This window comes from Herpailurus yagouaroundi, unplaced genomic scaffold (genome assembly GCF_014898765.1).
Source record: "Herpailurus yagouaroundi ecotype Mexico unplaced genomic scaffold, PumYag 28, whole genome shotgun sequence".
Classification (NCBI taxonomy): Eukaryota; Metazoa; Chordata; class Mammalia; order Carnivora; family Felidae; genus Herpailurus; species Herpailurus yagouaroundi.
Genome location: NW_024412376.1, coordinates 79,097,638 through 79,123,406, shown reverse-complemented (window position 1 = coordinate 79,123,406; position 25,769 = coordinate 79,097,638). Strand labels below are relative to the sequence as shown.

At 37.4% G+C, this 25,769-nt stretch overlaps 1 protein-coding gene across 9 annotated transcripts in view; it reads right to left on the bottom strand.

The window, feature by feature from the left end:
• Positions 1–1,907: 1,907 nt before the first annotated feature.
• The window catches only part of TBCK (TBC1 domain containing kinase), a 223,944-nt gene continuing 200,082 nt past the window's right edge, over positions 1,908–25,769 (bottom strand). For 5 of the 9 annotated variants that reach the window (XM_040476786.1, XM_040476777.1, XM_040476795.1 and 2 more), the window contains 2 exons: positions 24,320–24,479; positions 2,152–2,485 (listed from right to left, as the gene is read on the bottom strand). In XM_040476786.1, coding sequence (XP_040332720.1) covers positions 2,375–2,485; positions 24,320–24,479 — 271 coding nt within the window. In that variant the 3' untranslated portion in view covers positions 2,152–2,374. Of the gene's footprint in view, positions 2,486–24,319; positions 24,480–25,769 lie in introns of all 9 variants that reach the window. The other 4 variants (XM_040476822.1, XM_040476805.1, XM_040476813.1 and 1 more) reach the window with 1 other exon arrangement.

Here is a 25,769-nt window from a genome sequence, read left to right as displayed (position 1 = left end):
ACCATGGTAGATGATGACCTCAAAATGCTATTAGGGAAACAGTGGTAAAATTTTCTTATTATTCTCACATTGTTTCTTTGTATATTATGTAGGGGTCACAGAATGATATAACCACCAGTTATGTCAGTGTCTTGCACCTAATGGGTACTTAAAACATATTTGGTGAATGACTAAGTATAATTCAATAAGAAAAACAAATAAAATTACATAGCCTCTGGGAGAACTTGATATCCACACGCCAAGAACGAAGTTGGATACCTATCTCACTCCATATACAAACATTAAATCAAAGTGCTTGGGGCGGTGATTAATGGGGAATGACTGCTAATAGATACAGATTTCTTTTTTGGAGAATAAAAATGTTCTGGAATTAGATAGTAGTGATGATTGCACAATTTTGTGAATATACTAAAAGCCAATGAGTTGTACATTTTAAAAGGGTGAATTTTATGGTATGTAAATTATATCTCAATAAAAAAGTAGATGCAAAAAATCAAAACAAATAGCAACAATAAAACCACAGTCAGAGAGTTGAATTAAGACTCTTATTCAAACGTTCTATACCTAGGTAGTCCTAACACTGAAGAGGAATATAAGTTAAAGATGAAAAAAACCCACTTTTTAGTCAAAATTGAAGGTAATCAAGAAAGGTACTATATTTCAATAATTCTAAGATGCATATTTTTTCACATTTCTGAATGCGAATGCATCTTATAATTGATGGTAGGTCCAGTTTATTTGGCTGCTTTTTCTTTATGGTACATAAAATTGTGATAGGTCTTAGAGTCAATGAAGTACTGTACTTTTTTTTATTTTTTAATTTATTTTATTTTTTTATTATACGAAATTTATTGTAGCAATGTGGATGGAACTGGAGAGTGTTATGCTAAGTGTACTTAATTTTTAGAATAATGTGGCAGAGCTGCTAATTGCTTTTCAATATGTGTTCTCCTCTTCCCACACAGTAATAATAACTTTAATAATAATAATACATGGGGGTGCCTGGGTGACTCGGTTAAGCATCTGACTTCAGCCTAGGTTGAACTTGGCCCGAGTTCGAGCCTCGTGTCTGGCTCTGTGCTGACAGCTCAGAGCCTGGAGCATGTTTCAGATTCTGTGCCTCCCTCTCCCTCTCTGTCCTTCCCCCGGTCACGCTCTGTCCCTCTCTCTCTCTCGAAAATAAATAAACATTAAAAAATTATAAAATAATAATAGTACATGTTTAATACATTAAAAAAAATTAAAACTTAAAAAAATAAATTTTTTTACCTGGGTAAAAGATTATATTCCTGTTTTCCTTATAGCTATGTGTGGCCACACGTCTGAGTTCTGGTCAATGGTATATAAGCAAAGTAGTATGTGCAACTTATGGTTTGTGCCTTTAAAGAGAAAGAAAGTTCTCTTCCTTCTCTTCTTTCTCTTTTCCTCCTTTCCTATATCTTTCCTTCCCTCCTCTCTGCCTTCCTCCTCCTTTATTCCCTTCCTTCTAAATGGCATGTATGTGATGGTTTGAGCTAAGCAGCCATCTTGATCCATGAGATAGAAACCACATGTTGAGGGTGGTAAAGCAATGTGAAAAGATACCTGAGTTCTTAATGATTATGAAACCGATATACTAGCCCTAGACTCATTATGCAGACTTTTATGGGAGAAATGCAGTTCTAGTTTAAGTCACTTTTTTTTTTTTAAGTCACTGTTATTTTGGGTTTCTCTGCTATAGGAGCTGAATAATGTTCTATCTAATGTGAATGGCTTCTGACTTCAATGTTTCTGTAAGTAAATTATTATTACTTTCTTCAGTAGGCTAATTCTTTTCCTAAGCAACACACACACACACACACACACACACACACACACATACACACACACGATCTGTCTGGGCCAAAAATGAGTTACCAAATATAGCATTTACTTATAAGGAATATATTGTGAATAGCTTTTTACTTTTCATTATCATGGAAAGATGACTGCAACCCCCATTCAGTCTATGTTTCTAAATAATACCTTTGTTAGGACTGTCTGTTCAGTGCAATGGGAGATAGCTTTTTCAGTGCAACTGAGATTTCTTGATAATGCTAAATCTGCCTTGTCAGCTGAATTCCTCTGGCTTTGTGCTGCACTGTGGTAAAAATACATGATCGGATTTCACTGTTAAGAAAATTCTTTCAGCAATACATGTACAGTCAAGTTTATTGCCTGGATCGCTGAGCATGTGGGTTATGAGATTTAAAAAAATGTTTCATGACAAAACTTTATGGAAATGCAACAATCTGGAAGTCTAGTTCTGTCGAAGAGAGGTAAGGCTGTGAAGAGTTGTGCTGTTGGGGGCTGATACCACTCTGTCCTTTTGACTATCACACTCTTTCTTGGTTCTTCATATTTGAGGAGACGGGACGGTGAGGAGGCCTGTTGGCTTGATCTTATTAATGCCGCCATCGAGAATACATATTCTTGGATATTTCATCTTCACAAGGTGAGCTGCGAACTGGAAAAAAAAAGGCCAAATTTATAGAGGATATACAAAATCTGTACTTCTCTAATTCCAATTTATTTCTCAAGCTGTGAAAGACAAAACTTTTTTTTTATTATTATTTTGAGAGAGAGAGAGAGAGAGAGAGAGAGAGAGAGAGAGGATGAGTAGGGGAGGGGCAGAGAGAAGGGAGAGAGAGAATTCCAAGCAGGCTCCGTGCTGTAAGCACATAGCCCTATATGGGGCTACATCTCACAAACTCTGAGTTCATGACCTAAGCGAAATCAAGAGTCAGATGCTTAACCAACTGAGTCAAATAGGCACCCCAAGACAAAACTACTTTCATAATACTATCGCTGTCATTGTTGTATCAATGAATCATTAATTGAGCTTTTAATGTAAATCAAATAACCATTTAACATGTTGACAGCTCTTTATGCTTTGGGATAAATATGTCTCTTTAGTTCTCTTTTAAACTTGTTGGGATAGGCAATAAATATACATGATAAATATCCAAACAATATAAAAGGTATATAGTGAGAAGTAAATTCCTCCTACCTCTCTTAGTTTCTCTTTCCAGAGGTCATTAATATCACTATTTTTCATGTATTCTTCCAGTGATAGTCAAAACATTCTCAAATCTATTTGACATTTGAATAATTTTTGACATTACTGTCAACTTATTAGTTACTGCAATTCCATATATAATGTCCCAGAGAGGGCCCATAACCTTGCTGTAACATGTTTCTGGAGCCACTTCAATGAACAGTTTGAGACCATAAACTTGGAATGAATTCTAAAGACTGATCTAGGACATCTTCTAGATGGCTACCGAAACAGGACATTGAAAAGTTATCAAGACACAGGGCACCTGGATGACTCAGTCAGCTGAGTGTCTGAATCTTGATTTTAGCTCAGATCATGATCTCACGGATCGAGCCCCCCACTGGGCTCTGCACTAACAGCGCAGAGCCTGCTGGGATTCTATCCCTTTCTCTCTGCTCCCCTATATCTCAAAATAAATAAATAAACATTCAAAAAAAGTTATCAAGACATGCACACACATCTCCTTGACTTGGCCCATGTCTACCTATCCAGAATCATTGGTTATCTTTCTCCATTCCCTCAACCTTATGATAAAGCAGTCCTCAACTGCTTGTCAATCCCAATAAAAATGAGATCACTTTAGGATTCAGAGCATTTTGGTTGTGCAAGTTTCCCTTTGTTGGGAATAGTTATTTCCCACCAGCTCCAGGATATCTTTTAGTTCTTCCTCAAAAGCCACCTACTTACCCCCCACCAGCCTAATTTCTACTTATGTCCCTACTCAGGCAATTTCTTCTCTACACATTAGGTCTCCCTTACAAATCCCCTCTTCTCAGCCCCCAAAATTTCTTGGGCAAATCTCTGTCTTTTGCTTTCCATGTTTATTTGAGTTGCTCATTTAAGAGCCTGCTTTCTCTACCAAACTGTAAACTCCCCTAGGACAGTGAGACTGTTCTGTTTCCTTTTATCTCTAGCACCTGGCACATGACAGTCAAAATATGCTTGTTAGACTGGACTAAAGTCTGACAAATGACATATAACCTGGCACAAAAGGATGAAGGAAAGAAGGGTTTTCTTGGACCCTGGCCATTCTATTTCCATTTCCTCCCCTTGGTGGTGTCCTATTCCTCCTCCTTGGGTATTTGTGTCCTCACATTCTTTTCAATTACTTTGTCATAACCTAATCTCAGATCCTTGAAGAAAAATGAATAATGCCTATTGACAGTGCTACTGGGAGTATCTGAAGCCTAACAGCTGGTAAAGTCTCGAGCCAGCAGTCTGGAGACCTTACGGTTCAACAGCTGAGTGGTTTGGTCAGGATCAATTCAAGGCCTCAACCCCAGGTATTCCACTTTATTTATTTTTTTAAAAATTTTCTTAACGTTTACTAATTATTGAGAAACAGAGACAGAGCATGAACATGGGGGGTGGGGCAGGCAGAGAGAAGGGGAGACACAGAATCTGAAGCAGGCTCCAGGCTCTGAGCTGTCAGCACAGAGCCTGATGTGGGGCTCGAAGTCACAAACTGGGAGATCATGACCTGAGCTGAAGTCAGACGTTTAACTGACGGAGCCACCCAGGAGCCCTGGGATTCTGCTTTATCGATCTGGGGCTCAAGAGTGTGATTTTGTTGTTGTGGTGGTGGTTGTTGTTTTAAACAAACATCACTAGAGGATTCTAAAGCAGGTAGTCTGAGGACAGTATCTTGAAAAACAGCAACTAAAGCCAAAATGATGACGGTACCAGTAAGTAGGTGGTATAGATGGTGCTGGACTTGGATCTTTAACAATCTTCAAAACTACTCACAGAAATGGATCTTAATAGTGCTGACCCCACTTATCTTTTCCCTCATTCTCTGCAGTGCCTTAATAGATTCGAATGGCTATTAACATTTCAGATCCTGTACTCTTTTAGTCACCTGAAGTTATCCTTAATAGTAATTAATGTTGAAGAGAAATAGTGCATCTATATTTCAAAAGGTATCAAGTGAGCTAGACCACTAATGTGAGCTGGTCTTCATGCCGTTCTTGCTTATTTTTCTTTGAACCTAAGTCCTAACGAGCAGAGGCACCGGATTCATCTACTCTGAGTCAAGTGCAGGCAACATGGTCGCTGATACTGTATGATTACTGAAACATCTTTGCTTCGTTCTCCCACATGCAGCAATACAATTACCATGTAGGCCGGAATTCTAAGATAAACATACCATTACTGAAAAGACCTTGTGGATAAGCAGTCTTAGCATTCAATACTTTTAAAACACTGTAGAAGTCAGAAAACGAATAAGGAAGGACCGACTACTGCACATTTAAGTAATCTCTGAAACTATGCTGTAGATCTGGAGAGAGTTCCCACTGTTATTGTTTGGAGGGACATAACAACTAGGCTGCTGTTGAGCTGGAAACGGTAAAGGCAAAGCAGGCAGAACTGAGCGCTTTGGAACAATTAGGGCGTCGCTACGTGGGAGGTCTAAGAAGAAAAGTAGAAATGGAATACAAGGAGATGGCAAATGTTTAGGTGCCTTGAAAAGCAAGGCTGTGCTTAAGTGAAAGAAAAAGTGCCAGCGCTGAGTTTTCAGGTTAAGATTGTGAGTTCTGCTCCTGGGCTTGCGGCTGCAATTATCCATGTTAAATATCGGCCCCTAACAGTGAAGGCACGACTGCATCTTTTCCACTCCTACCAGGGCAGCAGCTCCTCGTCTCCATCTATTCATTCATTTCTCAAACACTGTAGTGAGCACCTACCACATACCAGGCACTGCTGCAGTTTTTGCAGTTTATAGATCAGAGAAGGAGGTAGTAACCGACAACAAGTAGTGTGGCGGTTATACAAGTACAAGGGCAGGGTACGTTAAGGGAGATTTCCCCCCTCCCCAGCCCTCTTTTATTGATGTGACAGCCACAAGTGTGGATCAGATAGTATTCTCTGTGGCTGTAGTCTGACAGGTTAGGGAGGAAAGAAAGGGCTGTGAATGCACAGGGGTGGTTTCCACAGCGTGAAAAAACCACATCACTCATTGAGAAGATATGCGGTGGAACAGAGGAGAACCAGGCATGTAGCGTTCTGCGTTTCGTCCATCTTTGACTCTTCATCTGGCAGGGCTCTGGCAGCTTTCGGGAGTTAACATACACATTTACTGGACTTTGGTGATGAAGGATCTAGTGTAGCTTTGCAGCTGCAGCTGAGGGAGATGCCCGGCCTCAAACAAAAGTCACAAACCTAGACTCGCCGAGCAATATCCTTGGCAGGAGTGGGAGGATATCATATTGGACCAGTGGTTATGGAGCTTTTAGAATCATCTGACTGATTTTAGTAAACAGTGATATCCAGACCCCCTCCAGATTAGTAAGAAGCAAAATTTCTGGAGTACAGCTCCAACACTGGGTTTTGTATTGAAGCTTCCCAGGTGATTCTATTGTGTAGCCAGCACTGAGAATCATTTTACTGGATAACAGGGTTCATTTGCTAGTCAGGTTTGTCTGAGACCTCAAACTGTAATTTTTATAGGTATACTCTTGAATGGAGAGCAAGTCACTTTGCACTAAAAGAGACTGTCATGTTTGTAGGGCTGGAGTTTGTGAGGCCAAGTCCCATGTGGAGAGAATGGGGTTCTTCAAACTGCACAACCAACTGATATGTATATCCCATGTGGAGTTGGCAGGATCTGGTATTTGCTGGGATAGGATTTGGGGACCCAAACACTACAGAGGCAGCTGCATTTCTTGTGGGTAGTACTCCCATGTGGAGAGGGCAGAGCTCTCACATTTTTGTCATTCCTCTGGTTAGCAGGATCTGGTGGTGCTTTTCATTTCTAAGACTTAGGTAGGTGCACCTCAAAACAGTGCTGTCTGAATGTGGCAGGCTTTTGTTGGGTGACACTCTGTTTTATTTTCTCTCTTTCATCTTAGCTTGGATTAAGAGGCTGGTACACTTGTCCAGTGGGAAGTCAAGTTCTATTGTAGGAGGAGAATGAGTGGAGAAAAGGGATATTCTGGTCTGCTACAGAGTAGTATAGCTTAATTAAGGCCAAGAAATTAAGGCTGAGTATGGGTAAGATTTAACAGGAGCACAGAACAGGATCATGTTGTTTCTCACCTGGTGTCCCAGGACACAGTTTTGGGTAGACCCCACAGGCAGCTAAGAAAACTGGAGTTCTGCAAGATTCTGAAAGGAGCACATTGCAGGACAATTAAGTTTCTTTATGTGAAACTTTGGCCTTGTGAGTGTTAAGTTTGTAGTGGGAACCAGATAATTGCCGGGAATTTATGAACACTCTGGGGAAGCTCAAACTGAGGTATTTTTCTCTCTTCCATTTTATTTGTCCATTCCTTTCCTTCAAAATACTGCTAAATTTAGGATATGAAAATATTACTTTTGGTTGGACATAGAACTGAATAAAGGAACTGGCAAATTATCCTGTAATGAACAGCTGTGGTAATTTCATTTTCTTGGTTTTATGGATGTGAGGTTGATGCTGAATTAGTCCTATGTATTCTTTTGACCCCCTGGAATGCTGAAAATATGGTGTCCATTTAACATTTCTGGCACTATGTGGTTGGGGTGGGGCTGATACCTCTTGAAAATTATGCACCTATTTCTAAGTTTGGCTGAAGAACTCAATAAGCATGAGATGAGAGAAGATGAGAAACAGAAGAATATGGGGTGATTTCTACATCTAGAGTACAGAGTGGCCTGGGGTTAAAAATAATCCAAGTGTTGCCCTGTCCTGATTATTTAAGAAATTCTGAGATCATTAATAAAGGTCTGTCTTGATCATTTGAAGGACTTATCTCTGTGATCCCAATTAGAAACATCAGAGTTGTGACAAGGAGTAGTAGGACGGAGGTAGGCATGACTTATCTAATACTCCACTGATCTTTTCCCTTGACAAAGGAGTCAAGTATAATTTTGAAGTGTCATTTTCATTTCAATCCTTGTTATGTTTCTTCCATAACTGAGATAAGTGTTCTGTCTCCTGCTAGTCTTCTGTATTTAGATATTTTATAGTGAACACATATATTTTCTTAAGAGTACTACATAAGTTTACTTTTTTTTTTCTTAAAAAAAATTTTTTAATGTTTATTTTTTAGAGACAGAGTGTGAGCGGGGGAGGGGCAGAGAGAGAGAGAGACACAGAATCTGAAGCAGGCTCCAGGCTCTGCACTGTCAGCACAGAGCCCAACTTGGGGCTTGAACCCACGAACTATGAGATCATGACCTGAGCTGTAGTCAGACGCTCAATCAACTGAGCCACCCAAGCGCCCACATAAGGGCTTACTTTCTTAAATAAACTACTTAAGGCAGCCGTTGTACACTTTTAGTAGGACAGTATATATGGAAAACAGTGTGGAGGTTCCTTAAACAACTAAAAATAGAACTACCATATGATCCAGCAATCCCACTTCTAAGTATGTATCCAAAGGAAATGAAATCTGGATTTTGGTGTTTGTACCCCCATGTTTATTGTAGAATGATTCCTAATAGTCAAGATATGGAAACAACCTATGTCCATTGATGGATAATGGATAAAGAAAATGTGTGTACACACACACAGACACACACACACACACACAAATATTATTAAGCCATAAAAATGGAAATCCTGCCATTTGGGATAATATGGGTGAAGCTGGAGGAATTATGCTAAGTGAAATAAACCAGACACATAAAGACAAATGCTGCATGATTTCACTTATATGTGGAATCAAAAATGGTCAAACTCATAGAAGCAGAGAGTAGAATGGTGGTTGCTAGGAGTGAGAGTCTTGGGGAAAGGAGATGGGCAGATGTTGGTCAAAGGGTACAAAGTTTCAGTTATGAAAGATGAATAAGTTCTGGAGATATAATGTACAGCATAGTAATCATGGTTAAGACAAGTACAATAATACTGTATGGTTTACTTGAAATTTGCTAAGAAAATAAAGAAAGAAAATGGTAACTATGTGAGGTGATGGTATGTTAATTGGCCTGTGATGATCATTTCATAATGCATACACATATCAAAATGTCAAGGTGTATACCCTTAATATATACAATTTCTATGTGTCAATCATATCTCATTGCTGAAAAAAGATGACTACATAAGGTGTAAAACTGGTTTTCACAGTAATAACATCTAATAACAATTAGGTAGTGGCTACCATATACTCTTATTTGACTCACAGAAGTAAAATCAGCAGCAGGGCAAAACCAAAAAGGTGAAGATAAGGTCAGTAATCATCTTATACCTTACCACAGGCACTTGTGACAAGTAAGGAGCAGAACAGTTAATTACAGGGTATTAATGTGGAATATTATATGGAATAACATACTAGACCTGTAACCATACCAGAATATGGTTAATTATGCAATGAGAAAAACAATGGGAGCATGTACATCAACAATCATTAAATGGTCTAGGATTTATTATGTTGAATTAATTAAACGTTTATCTCTTCATTTCTTTGCAGAGAGCCTATTCTCTCTTGAATCCACTCCAATCAGACTTTTGTCTCCATCACTCCCCTAGAATACTCTTAAGAAGATCAGCAATAATCTCCACTTTGTCACACTGCCAAATCCAATTCTTAAGACTCAATCTGAGTCTGACTTGATCCATCATTATCATCTACACAATTGATTATACCTTCCTCTTTTCAAAACTCTCTTCCATTGGCCTTCAGTATACCAATCTCTCCTCATTTTCTTACCTCATAAGCTGATCTTTCCAGTATCCTTTGGTGGATTTTCCTTGTCTTCCTGACTTCTGTCCCACTGCTATCTTTTGACTTCTATTCTCCATCTCCCTTCATCCCCAAAGTGATTTCATCTAGCCCCATGGCTTTAAGTCCCATCTATACACTGATGACTTTAAATTTATGTCTTTATGGAAAGAGCCTAAATGTCCATCAACTGATGAATGGATAAAGAAATTGTGGTTTATATACACAATGGAATACTACGTGGCAATGAGAAAAAATGAAATCTGGCCTTTTGTAGCAACGTGGATGGAACTGGAGAGTGTGATGCTAAGTGAAATAAGCCATACAGAGAAAGACAGATACCATATGGTTTCACTCTTATGTGGATCCTGAGAGGCTTAGCAGGAACCCATGGGGGAGGGGAAGGAAAAAAAAAAAAAAGAGGTTAGAGTGGGAGAGAGCCAAAGCATAAGAGACTGTTGAGAACTGAGAACAAACTAAGGGTTGATGCGGGGTGGGAGGGAGGAGAGGGTGGGTGATGGGTATTGAGGAGGGCACCTTTTGGGATGAGCACTGGGTGTTGTATGGAAACCAATTTGACAATAAATTTCATATATAAATAAAAAAAAAAATAAAATAAATTTGTGTCTTTAACCTCTTCCCTGAACTCTAAACTCATGAATCTGTTTCCTCAATCTCTCTACTTAGATGTCTAATAAGCTTCCCAAACTTAACAGTTCAAAGGAAAACACACGATTTCTGCTCTATGTTTACTTCTAACCTCCTCCCTGAAGGCTTCTCCATCTCAGGAAATGGCAACTTTACTCTTCCTGGATACATATTTCCTTTTTTGTCCTCTACCAAAGTATCATGTAGTCTCTAACTTTCAAAACATACTCAGAATCTGATCACTTATCACCGCCTCTTCTATTGCCACACAAGCCCACGCAATCATTTCTTCCATAGATTACCACATATTAGCCTAACTGGGCTCTCCTACTTCCCTCCCTGCCCCAATGGTCTATTCACTACACAACGTGAGTGATCCTTTAGAAAATGTCAGTCAGATCATATAACCTCTCTTTTTCAAAGCACTTCAATGGCCTCCTGGTTTTATTATTATTTTTTTAAATAAAATCTAAAGTCTTTACCATGATCTACAAGATCCTACATGATCTGAAAATCTGCAAACATTTCCTCCACTCCCAATGTTCAACTCCTTTAATCTCATCTCCTAGGCCAAACTACCATCACCTCCTATTTAGATTAGCAATAACTTCTTGTCTGACTGCTTCTGTCCTCACACCCTACAGTCTTTCATTATGAGGCAACCATAATGATCTATTAAAATAAAAGTCAGATCATATAAAACTCTTTGTTCCCCATGTTCTGGTGACTTTCCATTTCCCACAAAATAAGAGCTTCCCCGATCATCTTATAAAGAAAATAAGCCACCTAGCACTCTTTCCACTCATTCTTATTTATTTCAGCATTTATAACCCATTGATACATATTTACTGACTGTCTCTTCCAAAATATTGTAAGCTCCATGAAAGGAGGGACTTTGTTTTATCTATTACTGTTTCTCCAATGCCCAGAACAGTGCCTAACACATCGATAGCATTTGCTCTAACATCTACTGAAGAACTGATTCATTCATTCAACAAATATGTTTTGTTCATCTACAGTATGTCAGGAACTATGCCTGGCACTGGTTATACTGCTTTATTGCCAGTGGAAGAGGGGGAAAGGATTTTAGGCAAATAGTAAGAAAACTATCTAATTGGATCTGGTAAGAGTCAAATACTAGTTTCTCTTTCTCTTTACTAGGAGGGTCTTTCTTCAACTCTTGTATAAGTTGAAAGAGGTAAGATCATTTCTAAAAATAGTGCTTTTAAAAGGCATCTATATAAAAGAAACACAATTTATACAAACAATATTGATGATGAAGTTTATAAATATGTAAATAATAAACTCCTGTGTAATAATTTTGCTGTAGAAGTCCACAGAGCAGTCAGATGAAGGTTAATTTCATTTCCAGTTTCATTTCCATAGTTTAGGAACTGAAATAGATAAAAGAATTTGAAGAGGATGCAACGGAAGTTTCATTTTCTACTCTTGGGCTCCATGCTTGCTTCTTAGCTCCTGTTCACTCAAGCTTGGCAATTTTTAGTGGTATGTGGACAACTTGAGACATATGTGAAAAACAAGGTATGTTAATAATTTCATGTGCAACTATAAATTTCTCTTGTCTTTTCTATTTTACTTTCTTATACGTAATTCTAAGAAAATCTCACAGGGATTAAAGGAAGAGAATTCAAATTTTTTAAAGTATACATTGTGAATAGAAATGGCAAGAAAATATTTCCTCAAGGCACATGATATCTCAGCATAATATAAGCCAACACAACTTCTATTTCATTGTTTGCTTTGTTGAAATCCCAAATACACATTTCTCCTTCACATGTCAAAATGGTGTTTTCCTTTCTTCCTCTTCCATTTTCCTTTGATCTCGTTTTCTTTGTTGCTCTCCTCTACCAGTCACTTGCACCAGAGCAAATTTTAGTTTATAATGGATACAATGGAGTTTTACAATTTCTTGAAGCAAATTTAAGTGTCATATATATGACACACACGGGCGCGCGCACACACACACACACACACACACACACATATTGAGAGAGAGAGAGAGAGAGAGAGAGGGAGAGAGAACACAAGTGGGGGAAGGAGCAGAGAGGGAGAGAGACAGAGAATCCCAAGCAGGCTCTGCACCCTCAGCGCACAGCCCGATGCGGGGCTCTCCAACCCACTAACAGCGAGATTATGACCTGAACCTGAGTTGGATGCTTAACTGACTGAGCCACCCAGTTGCCCCTAAGTTATATTTTTTTTAATGGTCTTTTTTTGGTCTTTTGACCATATGTTGTTGAGGCCATCACCTGGAATTTGTCTTCCATTCTAGAATAATGCAATTATATAAGCTATTACATTTAATTATAGGAAAGAAAAAACCTACCTTTTTTTCTGTATTATAAAATACTAAGTGTTTATTTCATAAGTAGAAGGATTCTGTATATACATATCCCATTTTAACTCCCTGAATTCTAGTCTGAACCTCTAAGTCTTTGACTGGTATTTTTATACTCATGTCCCATTAGCACTTCAAACTCAGTATGTCCAAAATTCATCACAATCTCTCCAAATCTACTTTCTCTTTCTACTTCTGTTAAAGGTATCAGCTACCTTCCCAAAAATCCAATCTGGAAATTTTAAAGTTACCTTTGACTTTCTAAACAAAATGTTGGAGCTATTTTTGACTTTGGCACAAGGCAAAATTAGGCACATTCATTTAGGCACAAAGCTGTGTTACTTCTGTGATTGTCTTGGATCCGTTCCTTCTTTTCCATTCCTCTGCTCCTACTCCATTTTAGATCCTAATTACTCTTGGATTAGTTCCTAAATGGTTCTTGTGCTTTTAGTTTTCTCCTTTCCATTTTCCTGGCACTTTGCTGCCCACACCTAGCATTATGGGAGACCCTAAGGAAATCCTGAGATCTCTAACACTATTGTGTAGAGATTTTTTCCTTCCTAAAGGCTATTGCCCTTAGGCAAGGTGATTCAAGATCTGTGGATCCTTTCCAAAGAATACTTTGCTTATCTATAGTTAGGAAGGACAATATATAGTACCCAAAAGTTCTTACTGAAAATTTCATTTTGATAATACTAAGTCTAACATTTCTTTGCATTTTGAGGACAAAAGAAATTTTTATTCTAAATTTAGTCTTCCTTATTCTTTATATAAGTACATGTACTTATTTATACGTAAATTAAAGATTAATGAGCATATTGTCTTTTAGTGTCCTGAATAAAGAGAAGAGTGTGATAGAATGTTACCAGATGCTTTGAATCACATAATAAAAGCAGTGAGGCCATTTCCCCAATGTTCTTTTGAAAGTTGTGGGGCTTTGGCTATCCATCTCAGACAAACTCCTATTTTCTTTTCTCCACAACCAGGAGAATTTTGCCAAATGAAGGTTTAGGAACTGTTTAAGCAGTGGGACCTTGAAAGCTTGAGAGAAAAAACCAGCATTAAGGTAGCTTCTGGGAAGAACCTAGCATTGAAATAGACTAGGAATGTAGAAAGAGTGAAATTCTTCAACTGGTCTCTGGTTTTCGGTGCTTAAGAATTTCTATTTTAGTGGGATCAAGGGCAAAGGAGAGGAAAGACACTAAAAGCAATTTGCCAAATGACTTTCTAAAATACAGCTGATAGTATCACTTTCCTTCTAAAAAAACTTTTAATAGAGCCCCACTGCTAAAATGTACGCTCCTTAGCATAGCATTCAAGGCCATCTATTTCCAGACTCTTCACCTATCTTTCCAGCCTTGTCTGCAGCTAAAAGGCTCTTCAAAGAAGCCCTATGCTTTCCAATCAGCATGTGCTATTTCCTTTGCCTGGAATATTTCCTCCTGACTATGGCTCTCCTCCCAATACATTTCCTTAGTGAATCCTACTCATAATTCAAGGTCTAAGCCTATGATCACCTTCTCCAAGAAGCTTTAGGAACCCTTCATTTAACTGGAAGAAACTTTTTCCTTCTCATTGATATTCTAGAACTTTAATTATAAATTTCACATAGCGCATGCTACATTCTGCTTTGAGTTAATTGGTTTTATACATGTCTTATCCTTCTAACTAGATTGTAAATTTTTTGAGGGCAAGGGACTATGTCTTTCTCCTTTGTGTTTCCTCATAATAGTTTCCATCATGTAAGCACTTAATGTTTGTTGTCTTGAATTAAATTAGTAGTTATTAGTATTTTTTTCTTTTGTCATCCTCTTTTACTAATTTCTACAAATGCAGTCTATAGCACACTATTATTTATCATGTGTTCATTCATCAAATACTTTTTGAACATTTACAGTGTGTCAGGAACTATGCTTGGCACTGGGTAAACTGCTTTACTGCCAGTCTTAATTAGTCATTAATTCAAACACCAAATATCTATTGAGTGCTTTCCACTTCAAAGGCACTATGCCAGGAGCTGGGAGTACAACAATGAATATATTATATAATATAATCCTTGTCCTCAATGAGCTTGGAGTTCAGATGGAGATGCAGAAAAGTGTAGTGGCAATAAAAATGCCATTTGATAATTGCTACGTAGAGTCATCTTTTACAGCTATATAAATTGTGCCTTGCTTGAGAGACCATGGAAAAGGGTTAAGCAGAACCCTTACATGGTGCTGTGTGCCCCTAAAGAAAGGATGAGTTTTGATCTAATGCACGCAGAAATTATACATATGATAGTGGTCCCAAGTAAGTAAAAGATATCCTATGAGCGCTTGGGAAGAGTACTTAGTCCCAAACATGAGGAGTTAAGAGAGTTCCTTGAAGAAATGGTATATAAACAGTCTTTTAAGACAAATAAATGGTAGTTACCCAGGTGAACAGAAGTGGGAAAAATGTTCCAAATAGAAATAAGTATGAAAAGACAGTATATAGGGAACTACAAGTAGTTAATTATGGCCGGAGTCTAAGAGGGTGAGGCAAGAGCAGTGAGGGATGAGCTTGGAAAACTAAGCAGAGTTCAGATCATGAAGGGCCTTATGAATCATGAGGAGGATATGAATTTTATTTTGAAAGCAAAAAAAGTCACAGAGGCATTTGTGACATGCATCAGATTTGTATTTCAAAAAGCTCACCCTGGTTGTGGGGTAAAACTGGGGGAAGGGGACTGCAGGCAGGAACAGTGGAAGCTGCAGTGAGTCAGGCATGAGGTATTGGTGGTCTGAGTTAAGACAGGTGGGCAGTAAGGATGACAGAATTTCAGACCTAGCTAGCAGGGTGATAAGACAAACAAATACTTTTCTATATAACTTATTGTCACTTAGTCAAGAAGGTGAGATAATTCACTCTTTCACTCAAACAGACTGGGTGGCATGGAGACAGGCGTAGGAACTTTGTAGTTAGCATAGGGTTTCAATCAGGGTTCTGCCGCTGGTTTGCTGCGGGATCTCGGGTAAGTCACTTAGCTCTTTTGGCCTTAGTGTCCTTAACTGTTAAATGTGTGATAATAACACACTTGAATAGTACACTTATAGTGCCGTTGAGAAGACTAAATTAGATATCATAAGTGCTGATTCATAGTAAATACTATAAACTAGTTTCCTTCTTTCCTCTCTTCCTCTTTCCAATCAATCCATTAATAGGAGAACAATTTACAACATGTTGCAATTGTAGATTCAAACTTAAATAGTAGATTTGTCCCCAAAGGGGATGTAAGGTAGGGTTTACAGTGTTTATGATGAACTGTTTATAACAAAGCAGTAATTTATACTAGTAACTTTTACTGTTTACTGGGTCACATATACTTTGAGCAATTAAATGAAAGCTATGAATCTGCTCTCTCGCTCGCTCTCTCTCTCTCTCTCTCTCTCAAAAAAAAGACACATATGTACAACACTTTACAGATAATTTCAGTTAGTTGAAAGACCTTCTAAAACTCATGACAGACTCTAGGTTAAGAAGTTTTCTTTTAGGGGCACCTGAGTGGCTCAGCCCATTAAGAGTCTGACTTTAGCTCAGGTCATGATCTCATGGTTCTTGAGTTTGAGCCCCGTGTGGGACCCTGTGCTGACAGCTCAAGCCTGGAGCCTGCTTCAGATTCTGTGTCTCCCTCTTTCTCTGCCCCTCCCCCATTCACGTTCAGTCTCTCTCAAAAATAAACATTAAAAAAATTTTTTTATAAAAAGTTTTCCTTTATACTCCTTTATCATTCATTTTCCTTTATAACTCATCTAATTTTTAACTAATGATAGTTGACAGTGACCTAGTGTTTATCATATGGCAATTAGGATCTTCCTATAAATTTACAGATTAGTGTTTAACAATAGCTTATACTTTCAAACAAGCCCTCTTAGGAATGGCTATGTGGAATTATTTTTAAGTTTACATTAAGAAAATAGGAGAAAAAATTTCAGACATGACATAAAAGTCTTTTTGAAAACAGTTCTTATTCTAATAAAAGAAAGTGTACTAGTTCATGTTAGAGAATAAACCTTTTCTGATAAAATTCCATCATCTAATACCATAATGTATCAGGAGCTCTAATGAGCCTTGTGGTACATTTTCCTTTGATCTGCAGTATTTGGGACCAGAATTTGAGCAACAATCATTTATCAAGTTCTGTTTACATTAGACAACTGAGAACAGTAAACCCATACTGTGTCCTAGCCACCGGCCGTGTTACACACAATATACTATGCTCTGAAAATAATGTATATAATTAAAAACTCAGATTCAAAACAGTTAGGGCTATGATGGATCATAGCCAAGTTCCAAACTCTATAGGTCAAGTGGGAGGGCGACTATGATTAGTTTCTTATTCAGCCACAAACATTCCTGTGGTATGGAGTAATTAATTAAATGGTGGGTTGTGGAGGGTAGGGTGGGTATGTAGAATAACACATACTTAGACAAAGATAACTTTCATCCTGTGACAGGTCATGAATATAGGTGCCAGAGATCACAAGACTCAGATGGTGACTTGGCAGTTTTTCCCGCAAATTGGAAATGAGTACTCTCTCTTTTTAAAAAACTGCTTGTACACATGATACATCTAGTAAAGATGTTAAAAAAAAAAGTTTGAGGTGTTTTAAGGCCCCCTTTACTGCAACTCCTACACTGCTTTTTACTTCACAAAACCTTTGAAAACCTATGAGAACAGGAACTCTGCAGGGCAGGTTTTAGCTGAGGGGTCTTTTAAAGTAAGTTATCCTCCATCTATGCTATGCAGAGCCATACAGAAGAGTTTTCACTGTTACTTGCAAGCCTTGTATTATGTCTAGTGTGTTCAAGCCACGTTAATATCTAAAATGTTTCCTTATAATCTGCTATAAACCCACAGAGCAAAACATTTGCTGACAAGAAGGCAAAGAATAAGCCAGAAAGAAAGCCAAGTTTAACCATGCTGATGGTTCTAACAAGACCAAGAAAGAATTCCTTGCATTTTTGGAACTCATAAAAGAGATTCACTTCCCATTCTTTGCCAAAATGTTAAAAATGTTACAAAGAGGTCTGACACATTTTCTGACAGGTAAGAGATTTCATTCAAAGTGGTTTAAAAGTTTCACATTAATGAAACACATTAATGAAGAACTAGGTAGATATTATCTAGAGCCAGAGAAGTTTACTATGGGGACAACACATGCTGAATTGCTTATTTTCAGGTCACCTGGTCCATTTTGAGCACTCTTTCCATGGGATGAGAGTGTGGAAGCCTCACATTACCACAGTACAAACTAACTTCCAACCTAACATCCAAAAACCAAATAACACCTTGGCCACCAGGGGAGTGTAAGTAAACATAAGTGGACTATTATCTTATTTAAAAAATAGCTGCAATGGCATGCTTTCTTATTATAAATATAATCACTTTTAGTTGATAACAGATTTTAATATTTTAAATTTAATCCTCACCTGTCATGTGTAGAAAGTATCGGACATTCTGACTGTTCAGTCATAGAATCTCCATAAAGATCATCTCTTGTCTAGGTTTCTGAATCAACTGTTATTCAGAAATATATGTTTTGCTCTTTTCTATTTTTTTTTTTTGTTTTGTTTTGTCTTCCTTTGTTTTGTTTTGCAGGAAAGAATAATAGCACACATGGCTTATTATTGCCACTGGCTCTTGTGTTCTCAGATGAGTATTTCTTTTGATGACAAAAGAAAAGCACTGATTTTATGCCAAGAATATAACGTTTTTAAGGGAAAGACAAGCTGTTCCTAATATTTTCCAAAGGGTTGACAAAATAAAGTGAAATGCAAAGATTCTTTCAATTTCTTTCTTAGATAACTTTTTGAATGGGATACACTGGTAGGGATGAAATTTTGGTGGTCTTATAACCACAAAATATAATCTGGATGGGTAAAGTCTATGAGTTTCAGTGACAACACAACAATATGATGTTTACAGTTTTTCTCAAGGACTCACTAAAGGTAGAGAAACACCAACTGGAATTTCATTTTGTTCTTGTCCATGTTGTTGGCCCTTTTCTAGTCTGGCAGCCATCACTAGTTCTAGAGCTGGATTTCACTACCTTCCTTCCCCAGAGAGGAGAAACAAGTAACCCCATAACACATCACAGCATGCTACTCTGCTGTTATCATTCTCTGTAAACATTATAATTTACTTCTAGGAAAGAGGTGGATGCATAATGGCATTTTGTCCAGGAGAGATACATGAGACTTTCACCTTAGGTTGGGAGTGGGATAGTGTGAGTAATGGTTTCTGTACTAAAACAAACCATAAATTTTCTCTTAGGTAATATTTGATTAATATTAAAAATCAAAATTTCCTTTAAATCTGAGAAATCTGATCAAGGATATAACAATGTTCCTTCCTGTGGGTTCATTTAATCCATAATTTGGCTGATGGACTTCTCTCTGCCTCCCCCTATTGATCTGAGTAGTTACTGCCTTAATTCTCAGATTTATTCATGAGCTCTCTGAGATTAATTCAGCACGTTTCGGTTTCGGAAGAGGTATCTTTTATGGTACTTTCTGTACAGATCATGTTGGCATTTTTCTTCTATGCCCAGGAAATCGAATTTCAGTTTAGCAATCGAAGATACAGTTTCTCATGTAAATTTAAAAAGATGATTATCTCTGCAGTGAGAATAATGAGACCTTTCCATCTTTTTCATTTCAAATGTTACACAAAGCCTGAATCGACTTTACCCTTGTTTTGATACAGAGGCCTTCCTACTCCCATTAACCCTACCAACACTTGCAGTCTGCATCTGTTTGGCTTGTCAGATTGAACTCAGCCACACAGCAGCAAGGATCAGCACAAAATCCAACCTACCCTTGGAGCATTGGTACACAGTTTAGAGACTCAGGATTCCACTTCGCTCACTTGAGACCACCTGACATTCCTTGATGCTGACACATTTGTTCTCAGAATATCTGGAAGTGCTTGATTTTATAATAGCTCACTGCTTTATTTAACCTGTAGCGTAAGGTGAATTAAAGATTACCTGACAAGTGAGATTCAGTAGGATTCGGTACGGAGAGCCTCTATGTGGTACCCAATTAAACTGAGGTCTTTGTAGTCCTCCTTTTTTGCTCCGCTCATGGGAAAACCAATGTTTTAGCTAGGCAAGAAATGGCAGATACTAAAGGTTTCGTGGCATATTTAATGTGGAAGCTAGGCCAGATACAAAAAGGCTTATGAAGTGGTAATGACAAAGAAACCATTAAATTGCTGATCAATTGTAATTATAGGAAATAGTTAATGAATACATAAATAAAACAGGATCATGTATCTTCCAATTACAGTTATTTAGGTATGCAAATAAGCTGTAATATATCTGTTTTGCCTTCTCCTATGTCATTGTAGACAATATATTCAATATACTTGGGCATTATGGAGTAAATCCTTCATATTTGTATTACAAAAGACACTCCGCTTCTAATTTGTATGTCAAATGGGTGATTTTAATACTGTCATTGACTAGACAAGTGGCTCATTTTTATTTTCTTGCAGTTGCCCAATGATATTTTGCTAGTTGTTAAATTAAACATTGAGAGCACTTTTCTTTATTGAGCTATATATACTCTATTTCATTTAATATTTTCATTTGTTGGGTTTTCAGTCTGGCTCTTTGACTAGATCTTAATAGAAGATGTAAAACTAGAAAAATTACAGTCAGTGCCTACTTTTGTAAATAAAGAATTCCCTAGTCCAAATATGGGTTTGACATAAAAATCATCAACATTTATAAAGATAATTTGTAACTGTACTAACTAGAATTGGTACCTCTGCTTTCTTTTCATAGCATTCAACTGTGGCTTTCTTAATATTTTCAAAATAGGACTCTGCCAGCTGCTAGCTGCAGTACACTCATTTCAACTTAGAAGATAACCTGTTACTGTCTTGGAAATCACTGTTTTTTGTGTTTTTGATTTTTAAAAAAATATTCACAAGGGAAAAAGATGAGACTTGATCAGAAGGGCTCTTATGAAAGAATGTCTACTATGACCAAAAACTGTAGGCCTCAGATGAACTGTGGGCAGTAGGGTAGTCTGAACACATCAAACTCTAGAACTTTATGAAAATTGCTATTTTAACAATTTTAGGTGTACAATAAGTGGCATTAAGTACATTCACAATGGTGTAAACTGTTACCAGTAGTTATTTCAAATTTTTTTTATCATCCCAAATAGAAACTCTGTATCAAGAAAAACTCTCCTCCCCTCTGTCAGCCCTTAGTAACACTAATTTACTTTCTGTTTCCATGAATTTGCCTATTATAGATAGTTCATTTAAGTGGAATCACAGAATATTTGTCTTTTGCATTTGCCTTATTTCAATGTAGCAAGATGTTTTCAAGGTGCATCCATGTTGTAGCATGTATCAGAACTTCGTTCCTTTTTAAGGCTGAATAATATTACACTATACGTATACACCACATTTTGTCTACTCATTCATCTGTTGATAGACACTTGGGTTGTTTCTACCTTTTGGCTTTTCTAAAGAGTGGTAATATAATCACCGGCATACAAGTATGTATCTGTTGGATGCTTGTTTTCAATTTTTTTGGCTATTTACATAAGAGTGGAATTGCTGGTCATAGTGTAATACTAAGATTATAGTTTGAAAGAATTGCCAAACTGTTAAACAGAAGGTGCATCATTTTGCATTCCTGCCAGGCTTGTTTCTCCATATCCTTGCCAACAGTTGGGTGTGAATTGGTATCTCACTGTGGTTTTGATTTGCATTTCGTTAAAGACTAATGATGTCAAGTATGTTTTCATGTGTTTATTGGCCATTAGTATATCTTCTTCACCCCTAGAGCCAAAGGGACTGGAGGCTGGAAAAAGAAAGTAGTTAGAGAAGGCTTCCGGGAGAGAAGTGTTAACCTTCAATAGAGGGATACAGCAAACCTGAGAATTTTTGAGGAAGAATACAGGGGGATAAACATCCTTGACTCTTCCCCTCTTATAACTTGTCAGAACTCCCCATTAGCTCAACAGCTGGAAGCCAGAGAACATGGAAGCCAGTCTCCTACAACAGACAGCAGGGTGAATAAGGGTGGAGAGTGAGTGAAAGGTGGAACAAATGGAAGCTATCCAGCACAACCATGGATGCATAGAATTCCAGTAAAGAGACTTTAAATTGAGATGCTTCCAACTTACTTGGTGGTGGGAAGGAAGCATTAGTAAAGTCATACAGATCTGTACAGCAGGTTAAAAGATGATGGAACAGCATACGCAAATAAATACTTAAAGTTATTTTTAGCCCCGTGGGGAGAAAAGTTATTAAGATCCATCTCTATACAAATACTTAAATCATATCTCAAAAATAATTTCCTGATGTTGGACTGAAGCACTAATACTGACCATAGAATTTGTTCAGTCATTGTTGTCTATAAGCATTAATGACCACAGAGTTTGAAGATGAAGGATTTATTCATGATAGTATCTGGTCTCTGATAAACAAGACATTGGCTAATTTATTCATAATGTGATGGCTCTTCATTTACATATTCATAATGTGATGGCTGTACTATTACATATTTTTTAAAATGTTTATTTATGTATTTTGAGAGAGGATTACACATGCCAGCACAGAAAGAGGGAGAAAGAGAATCCCAAGCAGTCTCCATGATGTCAGACAGCTGTGCTGACAGCTCAGCGCCTGGAGCCTGCTTTGGATTCTGCCTCCCTCTCTCTCTGCCCCACCCCCACTTGTGATCTGTCTCTCTCTCTCAAAAATGAATAAACATTGAAAAAAATTTAGAAACAAACAAGCAAACAAACAAACAAAGATCCAATGGCAGCATTCAGACTCAAAAGCCTTAAGAACTCACTGAGTTAAGGGCATGTCCTATAGAGTAACATGGACTCATGTTTCAATCCTGGCTCTGAGATAGGCAAATTAAAACTGAGTCTAAGTTTTTCTCATATGTAAAATGTGTAGAATAATGTCTCCCTCATAGAATTGTTGTGAAGAATGAAATAACGTATAAACAGTATTTACTACTTACAAAGACCAATAATTAGGATTATCATCATTGTAAAGATTTCTTCTTTATGGCTATCACTTAGAACCCAGAAATATGTGCTTTTCAATAGTATTTCTGTGGCTTGAATGTACTGATAGTCATTGTAATTGAAAATTGATATTTTTCATTGGAGTGATGTGGCAATGTAGATTAATGTAGCAGCAGTAGTATTATGGCAGTAATAATATATTTATTATAATTATATTATATATAATATATTATAATTATAATAATTATTATCATTTAACAACTTACATATAAATAATTTAGATACCATGACTTTAGTTCTAAAATGTTCTCATTTACTTAAAACTGCACATTTGTCATTTAGTATACTGACTTTCTCTGAAATAGGTGTATTTAAATTGTTCCCTGTTAGATGTCAGATATAATAATATAAAAGAGGAAGTGAGTGATATATGACATAATTAATATCCACTTAGATCCTTCTTTAATATGGTCAGTTAAGCTTCATCATCAAGGATGACCTTCATTTAGTGTTAAAAACCAATGTTACTGTTAGCCCTGTAACTTCTGAGACAAGGATGCTTAAAATGGCTATGACCAAAAGTTTCAAAGTTCTCATCTGACTACCCTTCTAGATTACTCAGTATATAGAGACACTAAGGAATGTACATATTAGAGGGGAATATTTTATCTCCACTGCTTATTTATTTGAGAAGGAAATTTTTCTAAGTATATTCCTAACTTTGCTTTTGTCCCTCTATTCACTCTGTCCAGGGTAGTGGTTTATTTGATTGGCAAATTTGGGAAGGCTCTCTCTTGCCCTTCTTCCTTTTGGGAATAAGTTACCTGCAGGGATCAAACTACCTCTGCCACTTTTCCAGGATCAGATCCTTCCCTCCCTTTAGAAAGAGGGCCTGTCCTGGCTCGATGTTGCCCCCATCTAGATATGTTCACCAATTCTGGGGGGTTTGTGAGCAAGCCCATTTGTTCTCATATAAACTATATTCTCTAACTTGTGTTTTATAAAAAATAACGGTGATATTTTTGACCTCCATATGCTACTCTTTGTTTTATTTTCAATCTGCTTAGAACACAGTCAGGGGAGAGGGAGACATTTTATTTTTTCACATACTCCTCGTATCTAAAAGTGGATATCCTTCCGGAATTCTCTATAATCAAAAAAGCTTTGAGCCTATAGTAAATAAAATCCTCAAATCCAAAAAATTCTATTATGATCAGTTTTCAGAGCCTCCAATCAAGCCCCAGTGTGCTCCAATGGAAGGAATTGAAGCTATTTTCTATGCAATTTCAGAAAGAAGTTCAAAAACAAAACAACAACAAAAAAAACCCTTAGGCTATCATTTGTATCTTTCTAAGTTTACTATTGATCTTAATGTTGCACAATGAGGGAAAAGCATTAATTCTTTTACCGGGAAGAGGTAGACAAACTCTTCTACAGACAGATACGCAAAGCTCGTTTGCTTTACGACCAACTCCTGAAGAAACATACTTTTACACAAACTATTATAAGACACAGTTGGATAACACAGCATTATGTTCATATGACATTTCTGAGTCCACTTACCTCTGCTGTGTGCTTTGCCACCTGCCCCACAATGACAATGACCTTCCCTTTGAAGCTCTGGAGCACAGAAGTGAAAGGGCCCTGGGTAAGCTCTCCATCTGCAGTGAATGCAGCACTGAATGGAATGTTGATGCTGCCTGAAATATGACCCCGAATAAAACTGAGAAGGAAAGTTAAGGAAAACATTTATTTGTGTGTAGACTTGAGTGTGGGAGGGAAACTCACAGAGGTAATTGACCCACAGGAGATAGTACGTTAAAGTTAAATGCAAATGGAGACCAGACTTAAAAATTCCAAGCGGACAAAACTTGTTTAGTCATACAAGGACAGTTTAGCTTATTTTGCAAGACAAGTGAGGCTAACTTAACCTAGGACACTTCTTGCTTATGCCTCTGAAAATCATAAGCAAAATTTAAATTTTCCCCCAATTGTTATGTGACCCCAACCAATTCCCTCTCATTTAAGAAAATTCTAATATTGTAACCAAACTGAAAACTAAGCAGTCACTACCTCCACATTGTATAAGCTGCTTTGTAACAATATGCCCTGAGCCTCACTCTATGTTTTGTTTGAGTGCTCCTGATTTATAGTCTGTCTTTTTGGTATGTGCACCATAAACTTTTGCTAATTGCTATTTCAGTGATTCATTGGTTTTACTTCTGTTTTTTTCCTTCTTCTCACCTGAACTTCTGACAGTTCTAAACATCTTGAACGCTCAAGATGTTGAATGTGTATTTTATCTAAATGAAGGTACCGCTAAGAAAAACAAACAAAAACGCTAAATGTGAAAATAGAACGGAAAAAAGAAAGGAAAAACATGAGTCAAAAATTTAAAGCAGACTGTCCTGATTGAATGAAGTATTGTAAAAGTCATCAGGATGTAGCAAATCAGTGGCAATCACATGGGTTGCATATTGACGGCTTTCAGTTTATTACTACTACCATGATTATTTTATAGCTCTGAAAGTAAACTGGATATTCTAAGATCTAACTCGATACTGCAAAGCCTATCTACTTTGGGCAAGTGATTGCTAAATGGGATTCTGTTTAGAATTGTTAGGTCATTAGCACTGCTTGGAAACACTTCTGTTGTCGGCTATTTCTCAAGTAAACTTCAATGACATTTCCATTCTTTCCAATTTTATGTTCTCTAAAGGCATAATGTGTTATTATATTTGTACTTCAGAAGGGTTCTTCTGGTTTCATTGTGTTTTACCTTTAATTTGGCAACTAAAAGCATATGTTAGTTTAAAATATTTAGTAATACCATATGATCTTTTTTCTTTTATTAAAAAAAAATTTTTTTAACGTTTATTTTTGAGACAGAGAGAGACAGAGCATGAACGGGGAAGGGGCAGAGAGAGAGGGAGACACAGAATCGGAAGCAGGCTCCAGGCTCTGAGCCATCAGCCCAGAGCCCGACGCGGGGCTCGAACTCACGGACCGCGAG